Genomic DNA, 19,046 nt, shown 5'->3' with positions numbered 1-19,046 from the left:
TCCATTTCCAGTGACCCAACTCTTGGCTGGCAGAGCTGCCAGGGCTCTTCACAAGCTGATTTCTGCTGAAGCCCAGGCTTACCATTGATAGCCACTGCAGAGGACTGGCCTGCTGGGTCTCCCTGAGGGCAGTTCACTGTACAGAACAGACATTCTGCCACCTATCTCTACATTTCTGATGCCTAGCTTACTTTTCCTCCTGATTTTTGTTAAAGCAGAACACAGGATGCAAGTCAAGAGACTCCATCATGACTGACTCTAGTTGGACTATTTTTCCAGCATAGGAGGATGGATTAGAATTTAGAGTATCGTGTGAGGGGAAGGGTCTGGTAGCAGTTGAAAGAGACTCCACTTGAGGGAGAGGAAGACTTGTCACTCCCGGTTCGTAGTCCCAGCAATGAGGCAGGTTACAGTTGGGACAGTTGGACCCAGAGTTGGGGTGGAGAGAAAGGGAGCACTTAATAGTTGACCATCTATCAAATCTACTATCATTCTCTAGGGAGAAGTGAGCATTACAGACTACAATTCCCTTTGAGAATTGGATTTTGGAAGAGAATCATGAAGGCCTATATAAAGGTAATTTCTGACTACTTTCATTGTGTTTTATAGACGAAATCAAGTTAGAGGATCATGCTAAAATTGTAATTCCATTTAGTGGCCAAGTTTCCCCATATTCCAATATATTGGGGCCATGCAGTATTACAGAAAAATAAGCTTTTTGTTTTTCTTTCAATCATCCAAGTTAAAGGTATCCCAATTATTCCAAAGGCAGCTCAGTTGTAAGTCAATGTGACCGGATGAGAAGTGTCCCATGATCAAGTCTCTTGATGACCTGAAAAGAGACAGAATAGGGGACAGATGTGTCATGGCTGTATAAGAGCACCAATGACCCAGGTCCAATCTGTCATCCCAAACTCCCAGTTGTAGCCTATGACCTGCTGAGTCAGTTGTCAGATATGTAGATGATCCCTGTCTGGCACTTCAGTATCCTTGGCTGAAGCTCGTGATGCCCAAGCTATTGCCAATTAAAGTTAGGCCTGAGCTGCTCAACACTGCCAGTTTGCCAGAGACAAGAAGTTATTGTAGGGAAACAGGTTTCCTTTTAGAAACTGGAAGTCTTTGGGAAAGAGTAAACCTCTGATCCCAGATATGCTCTTTCCAGTGTGCAAGTTTGCAAAAGGGCTTTGTAAAGAAGAAAGTAGGAGTTGGGGAAGGTTGTCAGGCAGGCTTCTAGGGTCAGTGGCACCATTTAAGTGGAGGTTTCTTTGATTTGAAATTTACTGGAGACTGGTAATTATAAATTCCTCTCTTGTTTGGGGTTTGTTGTTTGGCCACCTCCTTGTAGTCCAAAGATTAACAGGTAGCTTCGATAATTAGAATGTGAAAAATGGAGGACATGAACTTTTTACAATTTTAAATGTGTGGCTAGTCCCAAGGTTGGAATGTGTAAAGGAGCAAGCAAAGTGTAGTACAGTTACAATTTCCAATTGTCAGTCTTTCATTCCTTAGCCAGAGAATAGGGGCTTCACTGCCCTTCTGGCTGCTTCCTAATGATTGGAGGTGAAGTGAGGGATTTAGGAATGAATACCTTTGATATAGTAAAGTATATCATTTTTGTCCCCTCCACCCGCCACCCTTTAAGGGAGAGTAGGTCAAAAATTTGTTTGGTTGTGATTTTAGATGTTTTCTTACAATATTTCTCCATACACAACATAATGGTTTTAAACCTTAAGTAAAATTACCATACTATTAATAGAATTGTTCATCTAATTTTAAAATTCCGTTGAAAATAGGCGTAATTCCAAAAAGTATTCAGTAAAATAAATTTGAAAAACAGTCTCCAGGGGCTGGCGCTGTGGCACAGTGGGTTAACGCCCTGGCCTGAAGCACCGGCATCCCATATGGGCACAAGTTCAAGTCCTGGCTGCTCCCCTTCAGATCCAGCTCTCTGCTGTGGGAAAGCAGTAGAAATTGGCCCAAGTCCTTGGGCCCCTGCACCCACATGGCAGACCCGGAGGGAGCTCCTGGCTCCTGGCTTCAGATCGGCTCAGCTCCAGACATTGTGGCCATCTTGGGAGTGAATCTTCGGACAGAAGACCTATCTCTCTCTGCCTCTCTTATCTCTCTCTGTGTAACTCTGACTTTCAAATAAATAAATAAATCATTTTTTAAAAAAGCAAAGAAAGAAAACCAGTCTTCAAGCCCTTGGAAGAGGAGAGTTTGATGACCCAGAATTTGTTGTAGTCAGGTAGCCTGTCTCCTAATTTTATCAGTACTTGTTTCTACCTGGGATGATGTGTTAACTTTAGCAGAGGAGGAAGGATTGTCTACTATCTAGAAACCACCCTATTCTTCTAGAATAGAGTCCAAAGCTATACTATTGTCTAAAACAATCTTGGTGAGGGAAGTCAGAGATTTTCACAAATTTGTAAATGAGTTAGCAGTTTCACTAGCCAGAACAAGATAGGTCTTTGAAAATTTCATTAGTATACTCTGGTGAGCCGGGAAGTAGGGTGCATTCCGAAAACATGCTTCCCTATCTTATTTCTGCAGGAAGCTCATGGGTTACTATAGAGAAAAAATTGAAGGAAATAGACCAGTGTCTACTTTCTTCAGGCTTGTGTAAGCAGAAAGAAACAATCCAATGGCCCAGCAGGCAAATTTCCCAATATACCTGGTGACAAGGCATTTGTAAGTACACAGTGTTCCTTTATAATCTTCACAAAAAACAAGTATCCTGGGTGGACACACAGAACTCCAGATGATCCACAAGATAAGTTCAGAATCCTTTGGCAAAACCTTAGAGACTGGGTCAAACAAAGGACTAATAGGCATATCTCTGAGGAGAATGTATTTGTGCATGTTTTTCCAGGTGTTGAATTTGTCAAGATGTTGGGTAAGAGCTTGGTGGTACTGAGCAAGCTTTTGGAAATTGTCTTTACTAAGAGTAGGGGTTATTATTCTATCTCTAGTGAGTTTCAAGAATGTTAGGCAAAGGGGAAATTCTCTTGTTTGCCTGGCAGATTCAGCTTAAATAATGCTAGGAAACCAGTTGTTCATATTATTTTTTGAAGATTTTATTTATTTTGGAGGTACAGTTACAGACAGAGAGAGGGCAAGACAGAGAGATAGGTCTTCCATCCACTGATTCACTCCCCAAATGGCCCCAACTGCTGGAGTTGAGCCAATCTGAACCAGGAGCCAGGAACTACACAGGGGCAGGGGCCCAAGCACTTGGGCCATCTTATACTGCTTTCCCAGGCCATAGCAGAAAACTGGAATGGAAGAGGAGCAGTACCACTAGAACCAATGCCCATATGGAATACAGGCACTGCAGGTGGAGGCTTAGCCCACTGAGCCACAGTGCCGGCCCTGCCCATATTACTTTTTCCTTGACACTACATTTTAATAAGTGAAAAAGCAAATAATTGCTTAATAATGATGTTGTTAGTTCACTTGAAGCAATACATCATTTGGGAATTTAAAACAAATCCTACAGTTTTCCACAAAGGGATCAAGGGAAAACCATGGCAGGTGCCATGGGGTCTTCGGTAGCTACTTTTATTAATACATTGCTTGGAAAGACACTCTGCAATCTTCCACCATAAAGTTAGGCACAGAGGAATAATTAGTTATAGGAATAACTGAAGGGCCATCATAGTCATCAACTGGGAAGGGTTGGAGATGGCACAGTCATCAATCAGAATTATCAAGAGCAGTGATAGAGAAATTCTTAGTAATGCATTATTTGCTATCCCCACAAAGCATTTATACAGACATCTGGGATAAACACATTTAGCATCTCTGTCTCTAGTACTTATCTTGTCTCTTTGTTAAATGTATACATTAGATCCTCCACTGGCTCATGGCTGCAAGCTTTTTTATCAGATCGTCATTGTCTAGTGGAGCCCTTTTCACTCACATATGATGAAAATATGGGTTAACTCCTGCAAATTTTAAGAAGTGTGGGGGAGTTAGGAACATCTCACGTGGTCCAGTCCACTTCTCACTCAATTGCTGGTCAGGTCCGTGGTTTCTTTAGGTCTTTATCAGCACCTTATCTCTGAACTGGAAAGAATTGAGTAACTCATCTGTCAGGTGAGTGAATGTGGAAAGGGCAAACTTATGCAAAGAAGTTAATATTTATTCTACTACTTTATATAAACAGTATTGGGCTCTCATTTCAATTTATAAATCTAGCAGAAGGTCCCCTAACACAGAGGACTGAAAAAGTCCCCCATATATTATTTCAAAAGGATTCAATCTAAGCCTGCTTTGGGATGCCTATTGCAAGGCAACAGGCAAAACATTGTGCCACATTAGATGAGCCTCCTGACTGTCATAGCTCAAATGTTTTTTCAAGGTATCATTCATCTTTTCATCTTTTCTTTCTTTCCCATGGGCTTCAGCCTCCAAGATGCACGAAGTTCCCAGGTGATCTGTAGAGGTTGACTCAACTATTCGGTGACTCCTGACATTAAGGCTGGTGTATTATCACTTTGTGTGGTGTTAGGGAGTTCAAATATATGAATAATCTCTTTTGAGATAGAATGGTCAGAGATCCAAAGATCCTCTGTACCTGATATTAGAGAAGAAGAGAGGGGTCTTGAGCCTAGGTGTGCCTCCTCTAGAAGCTGGAAAGGGAAAAAATAGATTTTCTCTGTCGCTCCCCCTCTTCGTGGAGGAGAAACACAGGACCCTGCGCTGTTCTTTCGTCTGCTCGGCCCTCCCCGGGTTTGCTGCTGGTTCTTCCCGGGTTGGCTACTATCCCCTCCACCTCCGTGGAAGGGCAGTTCCCCCTGGCCACATTCCCCACTTCCGCAGGGGAGCGGCACACCGCCGGCCGGCTCTTCTCGGGGGCTGCACAGGTGTTCCCTTAGATGTTCCCCTTAGATGTTTCTGGTGCATGCCGTCTCTCTCCTCCTTTATAGTCCTCCTCTGCCAATCCCAACTCGGCTGCCCACACGCCGAGTACGCTGCTCTCCTCCAATCAGGAGCAAGTCCTACAGTTTATTAGTTGAACTGGAGGCAGCTGTGCGGAAGCTGTTTACTTCTCTCCCAGCGCCATATTGTGGGAGAGCAGATGCATAGAATAAGTCTTAATTCCAGTAACTCAGTCCAGTCCGGATTGCTCCCCACATTCTCCTAGAACTTCAATAAGAAGTGCAAACCTGCCCACACCTTCATTTTAGATGATTGAATCCGATATTGGACTTCTGACCTCCAGAGTGGTAAGAAAATAAATTTGTAATGTTTCTATCCAAGAAGTATGTGGTAATTTGTGACCATATCAGGAAACTTACACATACCTAATTCTGACAATTCTCATTATCATATTTTCTCCTTCTCTTCTCTCCTCTCCCCTGCAACTCCCCCATCATTATCCACTATCATCACCAACTGTCCTCTCTATTAGATTAGTAATAAGAGCTCACAGGGGCCGGCGCTGCGGCGTCAGCACCCTGAGTTCTATTCCCAGTTGGGGCGCCGGATTCTGTCCTGGTTGCTCCTCTTCCAGTCTGGCTCTCTGCTGTGGCCCAGGAAGGCAGTGGAGGATGGCCCAGGTTCTTGGGCCCTGCACCTGCGTGGGAGACCAGGAGGAAGCACCTGGCTCCTGGCTTTGGATCAGCACAGTGCGCCGGCCATAGCGGCCATTTTGGGGGTGAACCAGTGGAAGGAAGAGCTTTCTCTTTGTCTCTCTCTCTCACTATCTAACTCTGCCTGTCAAAAAAATAAAATAAAAATAAATAAGAGCTCATAGGAATGCTGCTATTTCTAAAATCACATTTATGTCTTCAGTGATTTTCAATTCTCTGGCCTTCTTTATAACCATTCTTTGAAACCTTTCCATAATCTGTTTCTAATTCCTCTTCTCTCACTTTCTTGAATCTACCCTACATATTCAAGCTCTTGCTTTCACCATCATATCAAAACTGTTCTTAATCCTGTTAAGTCCAATTGCCAAAACCAAGCTCTCATCTTACTTTTGTCACTACTAACATTTGACTGTTTTCTCCTTTAAAAAAAGTTTTTTCATTTGAGTATCAGAACTATCTCCCCCTTTCCACTGTATGTTGCAATCACTCCTTTATAGCTTCCTTTGCTGCTTCATCCTCTCTCTCTCTCTCTCTCTCTAACCAATGCCTTAGTGGTGAAAATATGCCTGTGTCTCATTTCTCCTCTGTCCACATTCACTCACTTAGCAAATCTAATATGATCAGATAATTTCATGGTTTCAAGCAACTATTTTCTGGCGAAATCTAAACAAGTGTGTTTGACATATACCTATTGTCTCTCCCCTTCTTCGTGCAGGAACGACACAGGACCCTGCGCTGTTCTTTTGTCTGCTCGGCCCTTCCCGGGTTTGCTGCTGGTTCTTCCCGGGTTGGCTACCGTCCCTTCCACCTCCTTGGAAGGGCAGTTCCCCCTGCCACTTTCTCCACTTCCGCGGGGGAGCGGCACACCGCCGGCCGGCTCTCTCAGGGGCTGCTCAGGTGTTCCCTTTAGATGTTCCTGGTGTATGTTGTCTCTCTCCTCCTTTATAGTCCTCTTCCACCAATCCCAACTCTGCTACCCACATGCCGAGTATGCTGCTCTCCTCCAATCAGGAGCAGGATCAGGTCCTTCAGGTCATCACTCAAGTTGGCGAGAGGCAGCTGCGTAGAAGTTGTTACTCCCTTCTCAGAGCCATATTGTGGGAGAGCAGATGCATAGAATAAGTCTTAATTCCAGTAACAGTCTAGTCCGAGTTGTTCCCCACACCTATTCTCTATTTCTAGACTTACATGCCCAGTGGTCTCTGTGGCACCTCTACTTGAATGTATAACAAGAACTCAAACATATCATGTCTAAAATTGAATAACACATCTTCTGACAAAAATCTACTCCACCCTCATGTCCTCCATCTCAGCACACTATAACTCCTTCCTTCATGTTACTCAACTAAAAATTTCTGGATTCAATTTTCATTCCATTTTCCCCCTCTCATCATACATCCAATCTGTTGGAATATTTTGTTGACTCTACCCTTAAAATATATCTATGTAAATCTATATATTGTGTCAAAGCCAACATCATTTACTATGTGAGTTCTTATATAGAACCCTAAGAGGCTGGCACCATGGCTCACTTGGCTAGTCCTCCGCCTGCAGCGCCAGCACCCAGGATTCTAGTCCCGGTTGCTCCTCTTCCAGTCCAGCTCTCTGCTGTGGCCCAGGAAGGCGGTGGAGGATGGCCCAAGTGCTTGGGCCCTGCATCCACATGGGAAACCAAGAGGAAGCACCTGATCCTGGCTTCGGATTGCCGCAATACACCGGCCATAGCGGCCATTTTGGGGGTGAACCAAGGGAAGGAAGACCTTTTTCCTCTGTCGCTCTCTCTCTCTCACTGTCTAACTCTGCCTGTCAAAAAAAAAAAAAAAACCCTAAGAGATGATTTATCTGCCATTTTCCTCTATAGTATCTTCTCAATGTGTTGACCTGAGTGATCCTTTTAACCTAAGTCTATTTGTGCAACTCCTCTGCTTAGATCTTACAATCCCTTTCCAATGCTCTCAGAATAATAATTAATGCTTTTTTATAAAAAAAAAACCTACATAGTATAGGCCCCCATATCTCCTCTGGATCTTATCTTCTGCTCCCATATGCCTTGCTCACAAAAACTCTAAACATATTAACCTAATCGCTATCATTCAAATATTGCAGGAACATCTTTTCTTCACAGCTTTAATACGTCCCATTCAATGTACCAGGAATCTTCTTTTCCCACCCTATATCCATTTAGTCACTTCAAACTGCTGCTCATAAGTAAATTGTAAATTTCTTCGTGAATTTTTCTTATCATCATGGTTAAAATCACTCCTACCAACTCTGCCCACAACTACCTACCCTCTTTCCCTGATTTATTTCCCCCAAAATCACAATCAAGAATCAGGAACTGTCTGGCTTTAATCTGACTTGCAAGCTATCAAATTTTCCTGTCAGTTTCACAGATGCTGGTAGAAGTCATGAAACTTCTGAGTAAGACAAAAGAATATTTTATTATTTATGACAATATCAGTAACCAAAGCAATGTAGAATTTTTGTGCTAGTTGCTTTGGCTCCAGTTTCTAGAGGGTGAATTACGGGCCAATCATATTTGCACCAGCAGTGGATTGAGGTTCTGCAGAAAAGCCTTGATTCTGAACTATTCAAAACATTTATGTTAGGTAATAAGCATAGAAAGCCTTTAACTGGAAGGTAATATTTTCTTTATATTACTAGTCAGTAAGCATGTCTTTCATTTCCTTGGAAGGAGTTAATATTTCTATATGACAAGATCGGTTGCCATAAAAACTTTTTGAGAAAATAGTGTGGAATAAAGGACAGTCAGTGTCTCTTTTTATCAAATGTATATGTATGTAAGTATATATATAAGTGTTGCAGTGGATTCGTTTCTGGGAGGAGGAGCGTGGTGGGGGCAAGAGGTGCGGAGTCACCACACAGACCCCGGGAGGCTAGCATCTACATTCAAGGCAAGGTATAGGGGCTCAGTTTCTCAATCCTGTAGGAGTAAGGGTGATGACCATTCTGGCTACTTCTTGCAGTTAAGGGGTAAATTAGGGTTGTTTTCAGGATCCAAGGAGAGGAAGTTATAGACTTTTTTCAAGGAGATTCCTTGTGCCCAGCTTAACTGAAGAGAATTTCTGCATCATGATAAGGATTGTTCAGTTAGTCTCTGAACAGCTCTATCATGCAGATCATAATCATTAAAGAGCAACAACATACTAATACTGTAGTTTAAGTTCCAGAAGCTCCACATTAGTTTCATCTCCCTGCTAATATCCCTGGGAAAACAGCAGGAGATGGATCAAGTACTTGAGTGCCTGACACATGTGGGAGACCTAGATGGAGTTCCAGGCTCCTAGCTTCAAGCCAAAAAGAATAATAGTTTCCGTCACCAGGGAATTTCCCAATCCAGAAGTAAAATCATTGATTAAGATTTAGGCTGGGATTAGATAGCAGTAATCTTGGTGTGTGGCTCTGTAATTTAAGGCATGTTAAGTATAACTTGTTGGTCTTTAATGTTCAAAATCATACTCTCCAGCCCTATCCCTGAAACTAGCGGCTAGCAAGTGAGCATACCAGTGGAAGACATATGTGGTTCATCTATGAAGCATGTTTGGGAAATTGATGGGCTTGTGCATAATTTTTCTTCCATCTTTCTGACTCTTTTCCTAATCTTGTTCTGCCTACAACAGGCTCGGAATGATCTTGCTGTCAAGATTTTGCCCTTGAGGATCACTGTATCTGGAACCTTTCCTCTCAGGTACTATCATGGATTGCTCCCCTCCTTCAGGTCTTTTCTCAACTATCTCTTTCTCCATGATGATTCCCTGATTGTGCTATTTATAATTTCATCTGTTCCTCTGGTTCTTCCATTCCCTATCCCTTTTTCTGTTCTCCCCTTCACAGTGCTTATTAGCATATGCAATTATCTTCATTACATGTGTTTGTTAGTTTATTGTCTCTTTACTCAATGAGAGGAGAGATTTTTCTATCTGATTATAGTGACTGGAACATTGTCTGCACATTGCAGCTACTCAATAAATAGCTATTGTTGATTGAAATACGCTTTCCTTTTTTAAATTTGATCAAGAATCTTTATTTTTTAAAATTTTATTTAGTAAAAATAATTTTCCAAGGTACAGTTAATGGATTGCAATGGCTTTTTCCCCCCATAACTTCCCTCCCACCCGCACCCCTCCCATCTCCTGCTCCCTCTCCCATTCCATTCACATCAAGATTCATTTTCAATTATCTTTATATACAGAAGATCGATTCAGTATATATTAAGTAAAGATTTCATCAGTTTGCACCCACACAGAAACACAAAGTGTAAAATACTGTTTCAGTACGAGTTATAGCATTAATTCACATTGGACAACGTATTAAGGACAGAGACCCCACATAAGGAGTAAGTACACAGTGACTCCTGTTGTTGACTTAACAATTTGACACTTGTTTACAGCGTCAGAAATCTCCCTAGGCTCTAGTCATGAGTTTCCAAGGCTATGGAAGCCTCTTGAGTTCGCTGATTTCGATCTTATTTAGACAAGGTCATAGTCAAAGTGGAAGTTCTCTCCTCCCTTCAGAGAAAGTACCTCCTTCTTTGATGGCCTGTTCTTTCTACTGGGATCTCACTTGCAGAGACCTTTCATTTAGGGTTTTGTTTTTGTTTTTGTTTTTTTGTTTTTTGTTTTGTTTTGTTTTTTGGTTTTTTGGTTTTTTTTTTTTGCCAGAGTGTCTTGGCTTTCCATGCCTAAAATACTCTCATGGGCTCTTCAGCCATATCCGAGTGCCTTAAGGGCTGATTCTGAGGCCCGAGTGCTGTTTAGGACATCTGCCATTCTACAAGTCTGCTGTGTATCCCACTTCCCATGAAATACGCTTTCATACAATTCTCTGATATTCCACTTAGGGGCCATTGTAAGAATTTTTCTGACATAATCTAGCTGGACCCTTCACCATACCTTCTAGGATTATATGTGTCCTTCTGTCTCCTTGGGTACCATTCTGTATTAAATTGCTGTTTAACCCATCTCCCTTTGTATTGATTTCAAGCTGCTTAGTCTGCAGTGATTTATTTGCAGAATGGCACAGCTTACCTAGTGCCTCTGCTCAGAGTTTCAACAGATTGCAATCACACTGGCAGCAAAAGTGGAGGCTCATTTGAAGGAGGAATGGCTTGCTTCCATGTTTGTGTGGTGTTTCCCAGAATTGTTGGAATAATTGCTTGTGATATGTTGGAACAAAGACCTGTTTCTAGCTAGCTGGGTCCAGAGGGCATATTTAGTTTCTCTCTGTGAGGGTCTCTTCAACATAGCCATTCATTTCATCAAAGTTTGTAGGCAGAGAAGACAATAGGGTTTGTTATTGAGGTGGAAATCATAATCTATATTATCTAATGATGAGAAACTTATCTCTTTAACTTACAACATTCCACTGATTAGAATAAAGTCACAAGTACCAGGCACACTCAAAAGGTATTACACAAGGACATGATTACCAGGAGGCAGAGATTATTGGGGGCTGTCTTGCCATCTGTCTACTACTTGTCTAATGGATCATGGGTTCCTTAAGAGCATCTAACCTGGTAGCCTTTGGGAAACTTTAGAAAATAGGAGAGGAACCAGGGAAACGGGGATAAGTATTTATACAGTAACAAAGAAGATGGATTTGGAAAACCATATGCTATATGATGACATGCTATTGATCTATAGAAAAGTTTGAGGATAATGTTTAATGCAAGGCTTATGAGAAGCAGTAAATAGGAAGATCTGGTATAGATTTACCAAGGATGAGACTGGCCCATTCTCTTTCACTGACAAACTTCTAGGATTTCTGAATTAGGGAAAGGAGGAAGTAAGAAATAGTGTCTCTACTTTGATAAAATATTTAGTGTGAAATGTAGATAAATATTGCAAGATGTGTGAGACAGATTTTTAACCTGTTTAATGATGGAGGGGAGAGTATTAAAATTTTTTTTAACTTTTATTTAATGAATATAAATTTCCAAAGTACAGCTTATGGATTACAATGGCTCCCCCCCCATAACGTCCCTCCCACCCGCAACCCTCCCCTTTCCCACTCCCTCTCCCCTTCCATTCACATCAAGATTCATTTTCGTTTCTCTTTATATACAGAATATCAGTTTAGCATACATTGAGTAAAGATTTCAACAGTTTGCTCCCACACAAAAACATAAAGTGAAAAATACTGTTTGAATACAAGTTATAGCATTAAATCTCAATGTACAGCACACTAAGGACAGAGATCCTACATGAGGAGTAAGTGCACAGTGACTCCTGTTGTTGACTTAACAAATTGACAGTCTTATTTATGGCATCAGTAATCACCCTAGGCTCTTGTCATGAGCTGCCAAGGCTATGGAAGTCCCCTGAGTTCACTGACTCTGATCATATTTAGACAAGGCCATGGTCAAAGTGGAAGTTCTCTCCTCCCTTCAGAGAAAGGTACCTCCTTCTTTGATGACCCGTTCTTTCCACTGGGATCTCACTCGCAGAGATCTTTCATTTAGGTTTTTTTTCCCCCAGAGTGTCTTGGCTTTCCATGCCTGAAATACTCTCTTGGGCTTTTCAGCCAGATCTGCGTGCCTTAAGGGATGATTCTGAGGCCAGAGTGCTGTTTAGGACATCTGCCATTCTATGGGTCTGCTGTGTATCTCACTTCCCATGTTGGATCATTCTCTCCCTTTTTGATTCTATCAGCTAGTATTTGCAGACACTATTTTTGTTTATGTGATCCCTTTGGTTCTTAGTCCTATCATTATGATCAATTGTGAACAGAAATTGATCACTGGGACTAGTGAGATGGCATTGGTATATGCCACCTTTATGGGATTGAATTGGAATCCCCTGGTATGTTTCTAACTCTACCGTTTGAGGTAAGTCAGCTTGAGCATGTCCCGAATTGCACATCTCTTCCCTCTCTTATTCCCACTCTTATATTTAACAGTGATCAATTTTCAGTTGTGTATTGATTACAGTATTCAACCAAAAGTATAAAGTAGAACAAACAAACAAAAATACTAAGAGGGATAACATATTAAATTGTTCATCAGCAGTCAGGGCGAGGGCTGATCAAGTCACCGTTTCTCATAGTGTTCATTTCACTTTAATAGGTTTCCTTTTTGGTGCTCAGTTAGTTGTCACCTATCAGGGAGAAAATGTGGTATTTGTCCCTTTGGGATTGGCTTATTTCACTCAGCATAATATTTTCCAAATTTCTAACAGGGATCACTTTTCAGTTAAAATTTAAACACCTAAGAATAATTGTGTGTTAATTACAGAGTTCAACCAATGGTACTAGAACAAAAAAAATACTAAAATGGATAAAGTATTACATTGTACATCAACTGTCAGGACAAGAGCTGATCAAGTCACTGTTTTGAGAGTATTAAAATTTATGAAAGAGTATTTTCTTGGGACTTGACAGAGAATTTACTCCATTTCTGTTTAGTTCAACATTTTTACCAATAAAATTTAAACCATGAATTCATCAAATTTAAACAGGATACAATTTTGGGATATATACAAAATATTTGGAGTAATAGATGAAAGAAATGTGACCTTGAATCTCCAGAGAGACAAGTTGAAAATAATAAGTTACGATGTTGCGCTGCATGATTGGTTCTAAAATAACCAGCTGTGCAAATTACAAGATAGGGGAAGCATGGGATAATAGTAACATTAAACAAAACACTGCTTAGGGGTTTTAGCTAGCAAAAATTCTTTATTAGTTGAGAGTATAATTTAACTAATGTGGTCTTTTTGAACTGTAATGACATAAACTATAATAATGCTATGGTACATTAGAAAGAGTGAGCAATCTCATTGGAAGAGGATATAGAAGTCATAAAGGATGTGAGGCATGGGCAGGTGCATTTAGAATAGGCAAGCATTTATAAGGATGAAAAGAACATGGTGAAGAAAGGTCAGCCTTTTCTAGAATAAGGCAATCCCTGAAAGAAGGCAAAAATACAGAAATTTATCAGTAATTTTGGACAATATTTTCTTGCTAAAACAATCAAGAAAATAGGTTAGAATCAAAAGGCAAAAGAGGTCTTGATACGAAGAATAAAGTAATCAAATTATGGTTATTTGGTTAAGATGAATTATGTGTTGTAAGGGATTTTGTTACATGTGTGCTTTGGACCAGGCATCAAGTTTCATTCAAGAAATTCTGAATAAATTCTCTTAGGATGCGAAATATGATCATCAGAGAGTGAGGGACTTAACTAAGGTCCTTTAGCATAATAGTGCTTAGAAGTGATCAGCCTAATGATAATTTTGCTTCTTGTAAAGTGAGTCCATGGGATTGTCATGAATACATTGACATGGTTAATTTTAAATGTAAGAGTCAAGTATGAACAATGCTGAAGAAGAAATTCAAACTCCTCTAACATGCATTACATTTCTGCCTGCATTTTCAGAAAGATATACCTACAGAGACATGAAACAATCATGAAATAGTCAATGAACTTATTACAGTTTTGTTTTGGAATCTTCTACAGTTGTAATCCTGGCTCCACCCATTTTGTGGTTGCTACAAATAAAAGTGCTGGAGGCTTGTCTTCCCACTTGTCTCTTCAGAAAAGGAAGGATCAGCTGGGCGTGGACAATGATGGATCTCAAACACAGTCAATCTGTGAAGCTGAATGATGGGCACTTCATGCCGGCACTTGGATTTGGTACTTTTGCTCCTAAACCAGTGAGTAGACCCCAGGGGGACAGAGAGATTGGATGTTAACTGCCCTAGAACGCCTGTTAGCAGATAGGAGCCTGCACCTGTTGGGCAATTGGTAGACTGGAAGGAATAATCTGGCACTGTATTTCTGTGCCTCTAATTTGTCTCTCTCCAGGTCACAGAGATCTTTTTTGCATTAATCAACATGGAAAGCTGTTGACTCTGGGGATTCAGAGGTGGAGAATTTTGTGGGTGGATTTATTATTATTATCATCACCTAACATGTATGAAATGTTTGAGTTTTATGTACTTTACAAATATTATCTCAGCTTATACCATAATAACTCTCCTGAGTACTCAATACTGTCATTTGTTCCATTTTTAAAATCCAAAGATCAAGCTGCCATTTATGCACTCTTCTTCTGCCTCAGTAGAGCTACTCTGTTAGAAATTCCTGAAGATCAGGGAGCACAGGAGGAAACGGAGGTAACAGGTCTGCTTTGAAGCTGAAGCAGTTTTGCTGTTTGTTGGGATGGGAAGTGTTTCTCAGAGAATTTCAACCGCTCAAATCTTTCATCATAGAAGAAGACACTATTATTTCCATCTTAGAAAAGAAGATTTAGGAGGCACAAACTAACAAGTGTCAGAATTTTGTTTCTCACCATTTTCACTGATAACTCATCCAGGCAATTCACTGCAGTGAACTTAAAGTGTCAAAATCTGGTTTCAGAGAGTTAGGGGCTACTTTGAGGTTTCTTGGGAGGGGTTATTCCAAAGTGGCAGAGACTAGTACACACTCCATTTAAGTGGAAGTGACATGAAATATTGACACATAATAGCTGGTAACACATAAGTGCCAGTTTGTTTTCAATGGCATGATTATCCATTGTGATAGCTTAAGCATAGCGTATGTCTAACATATTATACCCAATTTTTATCACTACTATTAAAATCAGAACAGTGTCATGAGAATATAACAAAAATGTCCCATAATTCCCTCACTTATAAGAATAAAAATATTGCATGCATATGCTTAAAATTCAGGCAATACAAAAGTCACCAAGTAAAATAGAAGCCTCTTAATGGAGCTATCTGTTTTTTTTTACCCTAAATGTGATTACAGTCCATTCTATCAATGATTTACTGAGTAATTGCAGAAAAGAGAAGCATGTTCTGTTGTGTGTACTGAGAAATTCTTCATCCCTCCAAGTTTGCTTTCTGGGAAGGACTTAAACACAATATTTCATATTTAGTTGTAAAATCATAATCGTTTGAAATTTGAAGCAGGCCTTGTAAATTTTATTTTCTTAACTTGTTCAAGGATAATTCCAGCTGTGAGATGAGGTCCTTAAATGTAGCTGCAGCATTTTTCTGTCTCAGTCCTTCTCAGAAATTCTGTTTTTGATCAAGAAACAAACTCACATAACTCCCTGTGTATGAAAGTAGCATGTTGATTTCAGTCATTTTAGAGGTTACAATAAATACTAGAATATATTGGTGTTGGGTGTTGTGCTATAAAACAACTCAAAACCTGGTGGGAAGAATGGCTAAAGAAGCCCCTAAATTGGCTTAACTTGCCTGATGTGCAGAAAGCTAATCACTGACATTATGGTGGCAGAAGAAAAGATGTGTTTATGGTAAAATGCAGAACAAGAAGCTGGACAACTATTGCTTCCTGCTTAACTATTGCTTATGCCTGAGCTTCCTGTGGGGTTATGGTAAAGGTTCTTATAGATTGAAGTTGGGAATGAGAGGTGAATATTTGGCTTGTGTCCAAGTCCCTGGTTGGTCTGTAGTGCTGGTGACCCTCCTTTGATTAGTCAGCAATATGTCCTACTTTGATGATGGCAAAGTGGGCTTCAGTCAGCTTAGGTCCTACAAGAAGGTGGTAGTTACTTTTTGCTTTTGGCCTGGAATTCCTGGGGGCAGGGGGAACCCTTGAGACAGGATCTAATCTTCAGATGTTAACTATAGGGGAAATAAACGACCTCATGATTCTAGTGATTAGAAACTTACAGGGCTGGCTGTACCATGCACTCAGTTCAGTGAGTTAATTTTAGCAAGTAATCAGCTTGCTATTAAAACATCAGGGCTGTAAATAATAATCAAATCCCAAAATGTCAATTTCATTCATATACATTACTTTTTTGTACTTTATTGTTGAAGAATGGTGTTTTTTTTTTTCTTACTATTTGTTGAATTCTTTACTTAGTGGAGAATTAAACTTATGATTATAGGATAAGCTGAGAGTATGTTACTGGAAAAATTGAAAGAAAGAATAAGAAAGGAAGGAGGAGGGAGAGTGGGAGTGTGGGTATTAGTCATTATGTTCCTAAATCTGTGTATATTAAATGTATGAAACTTGTTCACCTTATATAATTAAAAATTATTTAAAAATAAAAAAGCACATTGGGAAAAAATTAAAAAGCAGGACAAGTGCACTTTAATCTAACTGAGGGGAGCTGTAAGTCAGTGGGAGACTGGGCTCAGATGATATCTATAGTGCATTAAAGGCACCGTACAGGGACCTGGTTTCAAAGGAGGGCAGATGGGGACAATTAACCTCGGGATCTTATGAGTATGGCCATCAAAGTAACTCCGGTAGTATGTGTAATTATTAACTGATAAATCAATTAATCAACTCAACAGTCATGATCAAGCTCTTAGTTGATCTTATCAAGCTATGTTAGCAATGGTGGGTATTGCTTCACTTCTCCTGGGCCTTGATAATGATATAGAAGCATTTGATGTATATATGTACAGTTGTGTAACGATGCTCATTAAAAAAGTGTATTTATTTATTTGAAAGTCAGAAAGGGTGTGACAGAGGGGGAGAGATCTTCCATTCACTGGTTCACTCCTCAAATGCTCCTAATAGTGGGTCCGCGCCAGATCACAACCAGGAGCCAGGAGCTCTATCCAGGCCTCCCATGTTGGTGTCAGGAAGCCAAGAACTTGGCCCATCATCTGCTACCTCAGGTGTATCAGCAGGAAGCTGGATCTGAAGTGGAGGCAGGACTTAATTCCAGGCTCTCCCAAATGGGATGTGGATATCTCATTTGGGACCTTAACCCTCTGTGCAATAACATCTGCCCCAGTGCTCAATATTGTATTTTAGTGATACAATATTGTATCACTAAAAGCCAGAGGAAGTTGAGAGGTTCAGAAAGTGGGAGGCCAGTGGAGCTGGATGTTTTGGGAAGGTTTTCAGGAGGGGTAAGCTGAGCTTAAATCAGGCTTGAAGTCCAGCATAGGAATTCCTGTGAGTAATGACACTATTCAACTAAGGTAGAAAGTGCACGCTGAAGACAGGAGGACAGTTACCTGCCTGTGCAGTGTGGACTTCCGGAAAAGAGGTGTAGTGTTTTCCTGTAGTAACAGGGGAATCAATTTGAAGGATTTCAAAAAAAATAGAATGAAATTTAAAAATCATTCATGAGGTTGCCATTATGTATTAAATGTATTAATTACCCAGATTGTTTCCTGAAGGGTTGCTTTAGAGGAAGCCATAGAAAGACACAAAAGAAATCCTTTCTCACACCAGTAATTTCTCCTGAGCATGATGGGGGAATTTCTAGGGGGAAACTACATGGTTGCTACCAAAGTCCAGGCAAATGGCATTCTGAATGAAGAACTGATGATGGCAATGAAAAACAAACAGCGGTCCTGGGAGGCATTTTGGTGAATGAATAACAGACTTCATGTATTTTTTTTTTTTTTTTGACAGGCAGAGTGGACAGTGAGAGAGAGAAACAGAGAAAAAGGTCTTCCTTTTGCCATTGGTTCACTCTCCAGTGGCCGCCGCGGCAGGCGCGCTGCAGCCAGCACACCGCGCTGATCCGATGGCAGGAGCCAGGTACTTATCCTGGTCTCCCATGGGGTCCAGGGCCCAAGGATTTGGACCATCCTCCACTGCACTCCCAGGCCACAGCAGAGATCTGACCTGGAAGAGGGGCAACCGGGAAAGAATCCGGTGCCCCGACCAGGACTAGAACCCAGTGTGCTGGCGCCACAAGGCAGAGGATTAGCCTAGTGAGCCTCGGTGCCGGCCTTCATGCATTGTTTTAACTGTAGCATTGCAGTGATCCTGGCTTTCTTAAATACTTGGAATTTGGTCAGCTTGTTCCCACTCAGCACTTGGACTTCCCAGATGCTCAAGGATACCCTCCAGTTCCAGGAATGTCCTTACTGTTCTTCAGGTTTCCATAGCAGGCTCCTGCCCTCTGGACTTGGCTTAAAAGCTGACTCTGTCTCTAATGCATTTCACTCCACAGTCCATTGCTTTAACTCCCTTCTTTGTACCAAATTTCTTAGATGAAAAGTGGACAGGTTATTTTCAGAGCTGTCCTCTGTACACATTTTTTTCTTTTTAAAATTTTATTTTATTTTATTTTTTGCTTTCAAACTTTTATTTAATGAATATAAATTTCCAAAGTACAGCTTTTGGATTACAATGGCTTCCCCCCCATAATGTCCCTCCCACCCGCAACCCTCCCCTTTCCCGCTCCCTCTCCCCTTCCATTCACATCAAGATTCATTTTCGTTTCTCTTTATATACAGAATATCAGTTTAGCATACATTGAGTAAAGATTTCAACAGTTTGCTCCCACACAAAAACATAAAGTGAAAAATACTGTTTGAGTACAAGTTATAGCATTAAATCTCAATGTACAGCACATTAAGGACAGAGATCCTACATGAGGAGTAAGTGCACAGTGACTCCTGTTGTTGACTTAACAAATTGACAGTCTTATTTATGGCATCAGTAATCACCCTAGGCTCTTGTCATGAGCTGCCAAG

At 40.8% G+C, this 19,046-nt stretch overlaps 1 protein-coding gene across 1 annotated transcript in view; it reads left to right on the top strand.

Moving 5' to 3' along the window:
• LOC108176284 (aldo-keto reductase family 1 member C15) overlaps positions 1-19,046 on the top strand; it is a 41,549-nt gene that overhangs the window by 7,765 nt on the left and 14,738 nt on the right. The window contains exon 2 of the mRNA XM_070055813.1: positions 14,074-14,270. Within this exon, the coding sequence (XP_069911914.1) occupies positions 14,074-14,270 (197 nt within the window). The remainder of the gene's footprint in view (positions 1-14,073; positions 14,271-19,046) is intronic.

This window comes from Oryctolagus cuniculus, chromosome 13 (genome assembly GCF_964237555.1).
Source record: "Oryctolagus cuniculus chromosome 13, mOryCun1.1, whole genome shotgun sequence".
Taxonomy (NCBI): Eukaryota; Metazoa; Chordata; class Mammalia; order Lagomorpha; family Leporidae; genus Oryctolagus; species Oryctolagus cuniculus.
Note: the sequence above shows the minus strand (reverse complement) of the source record. Positions and strands in the feature narration are given on the sequence as shown.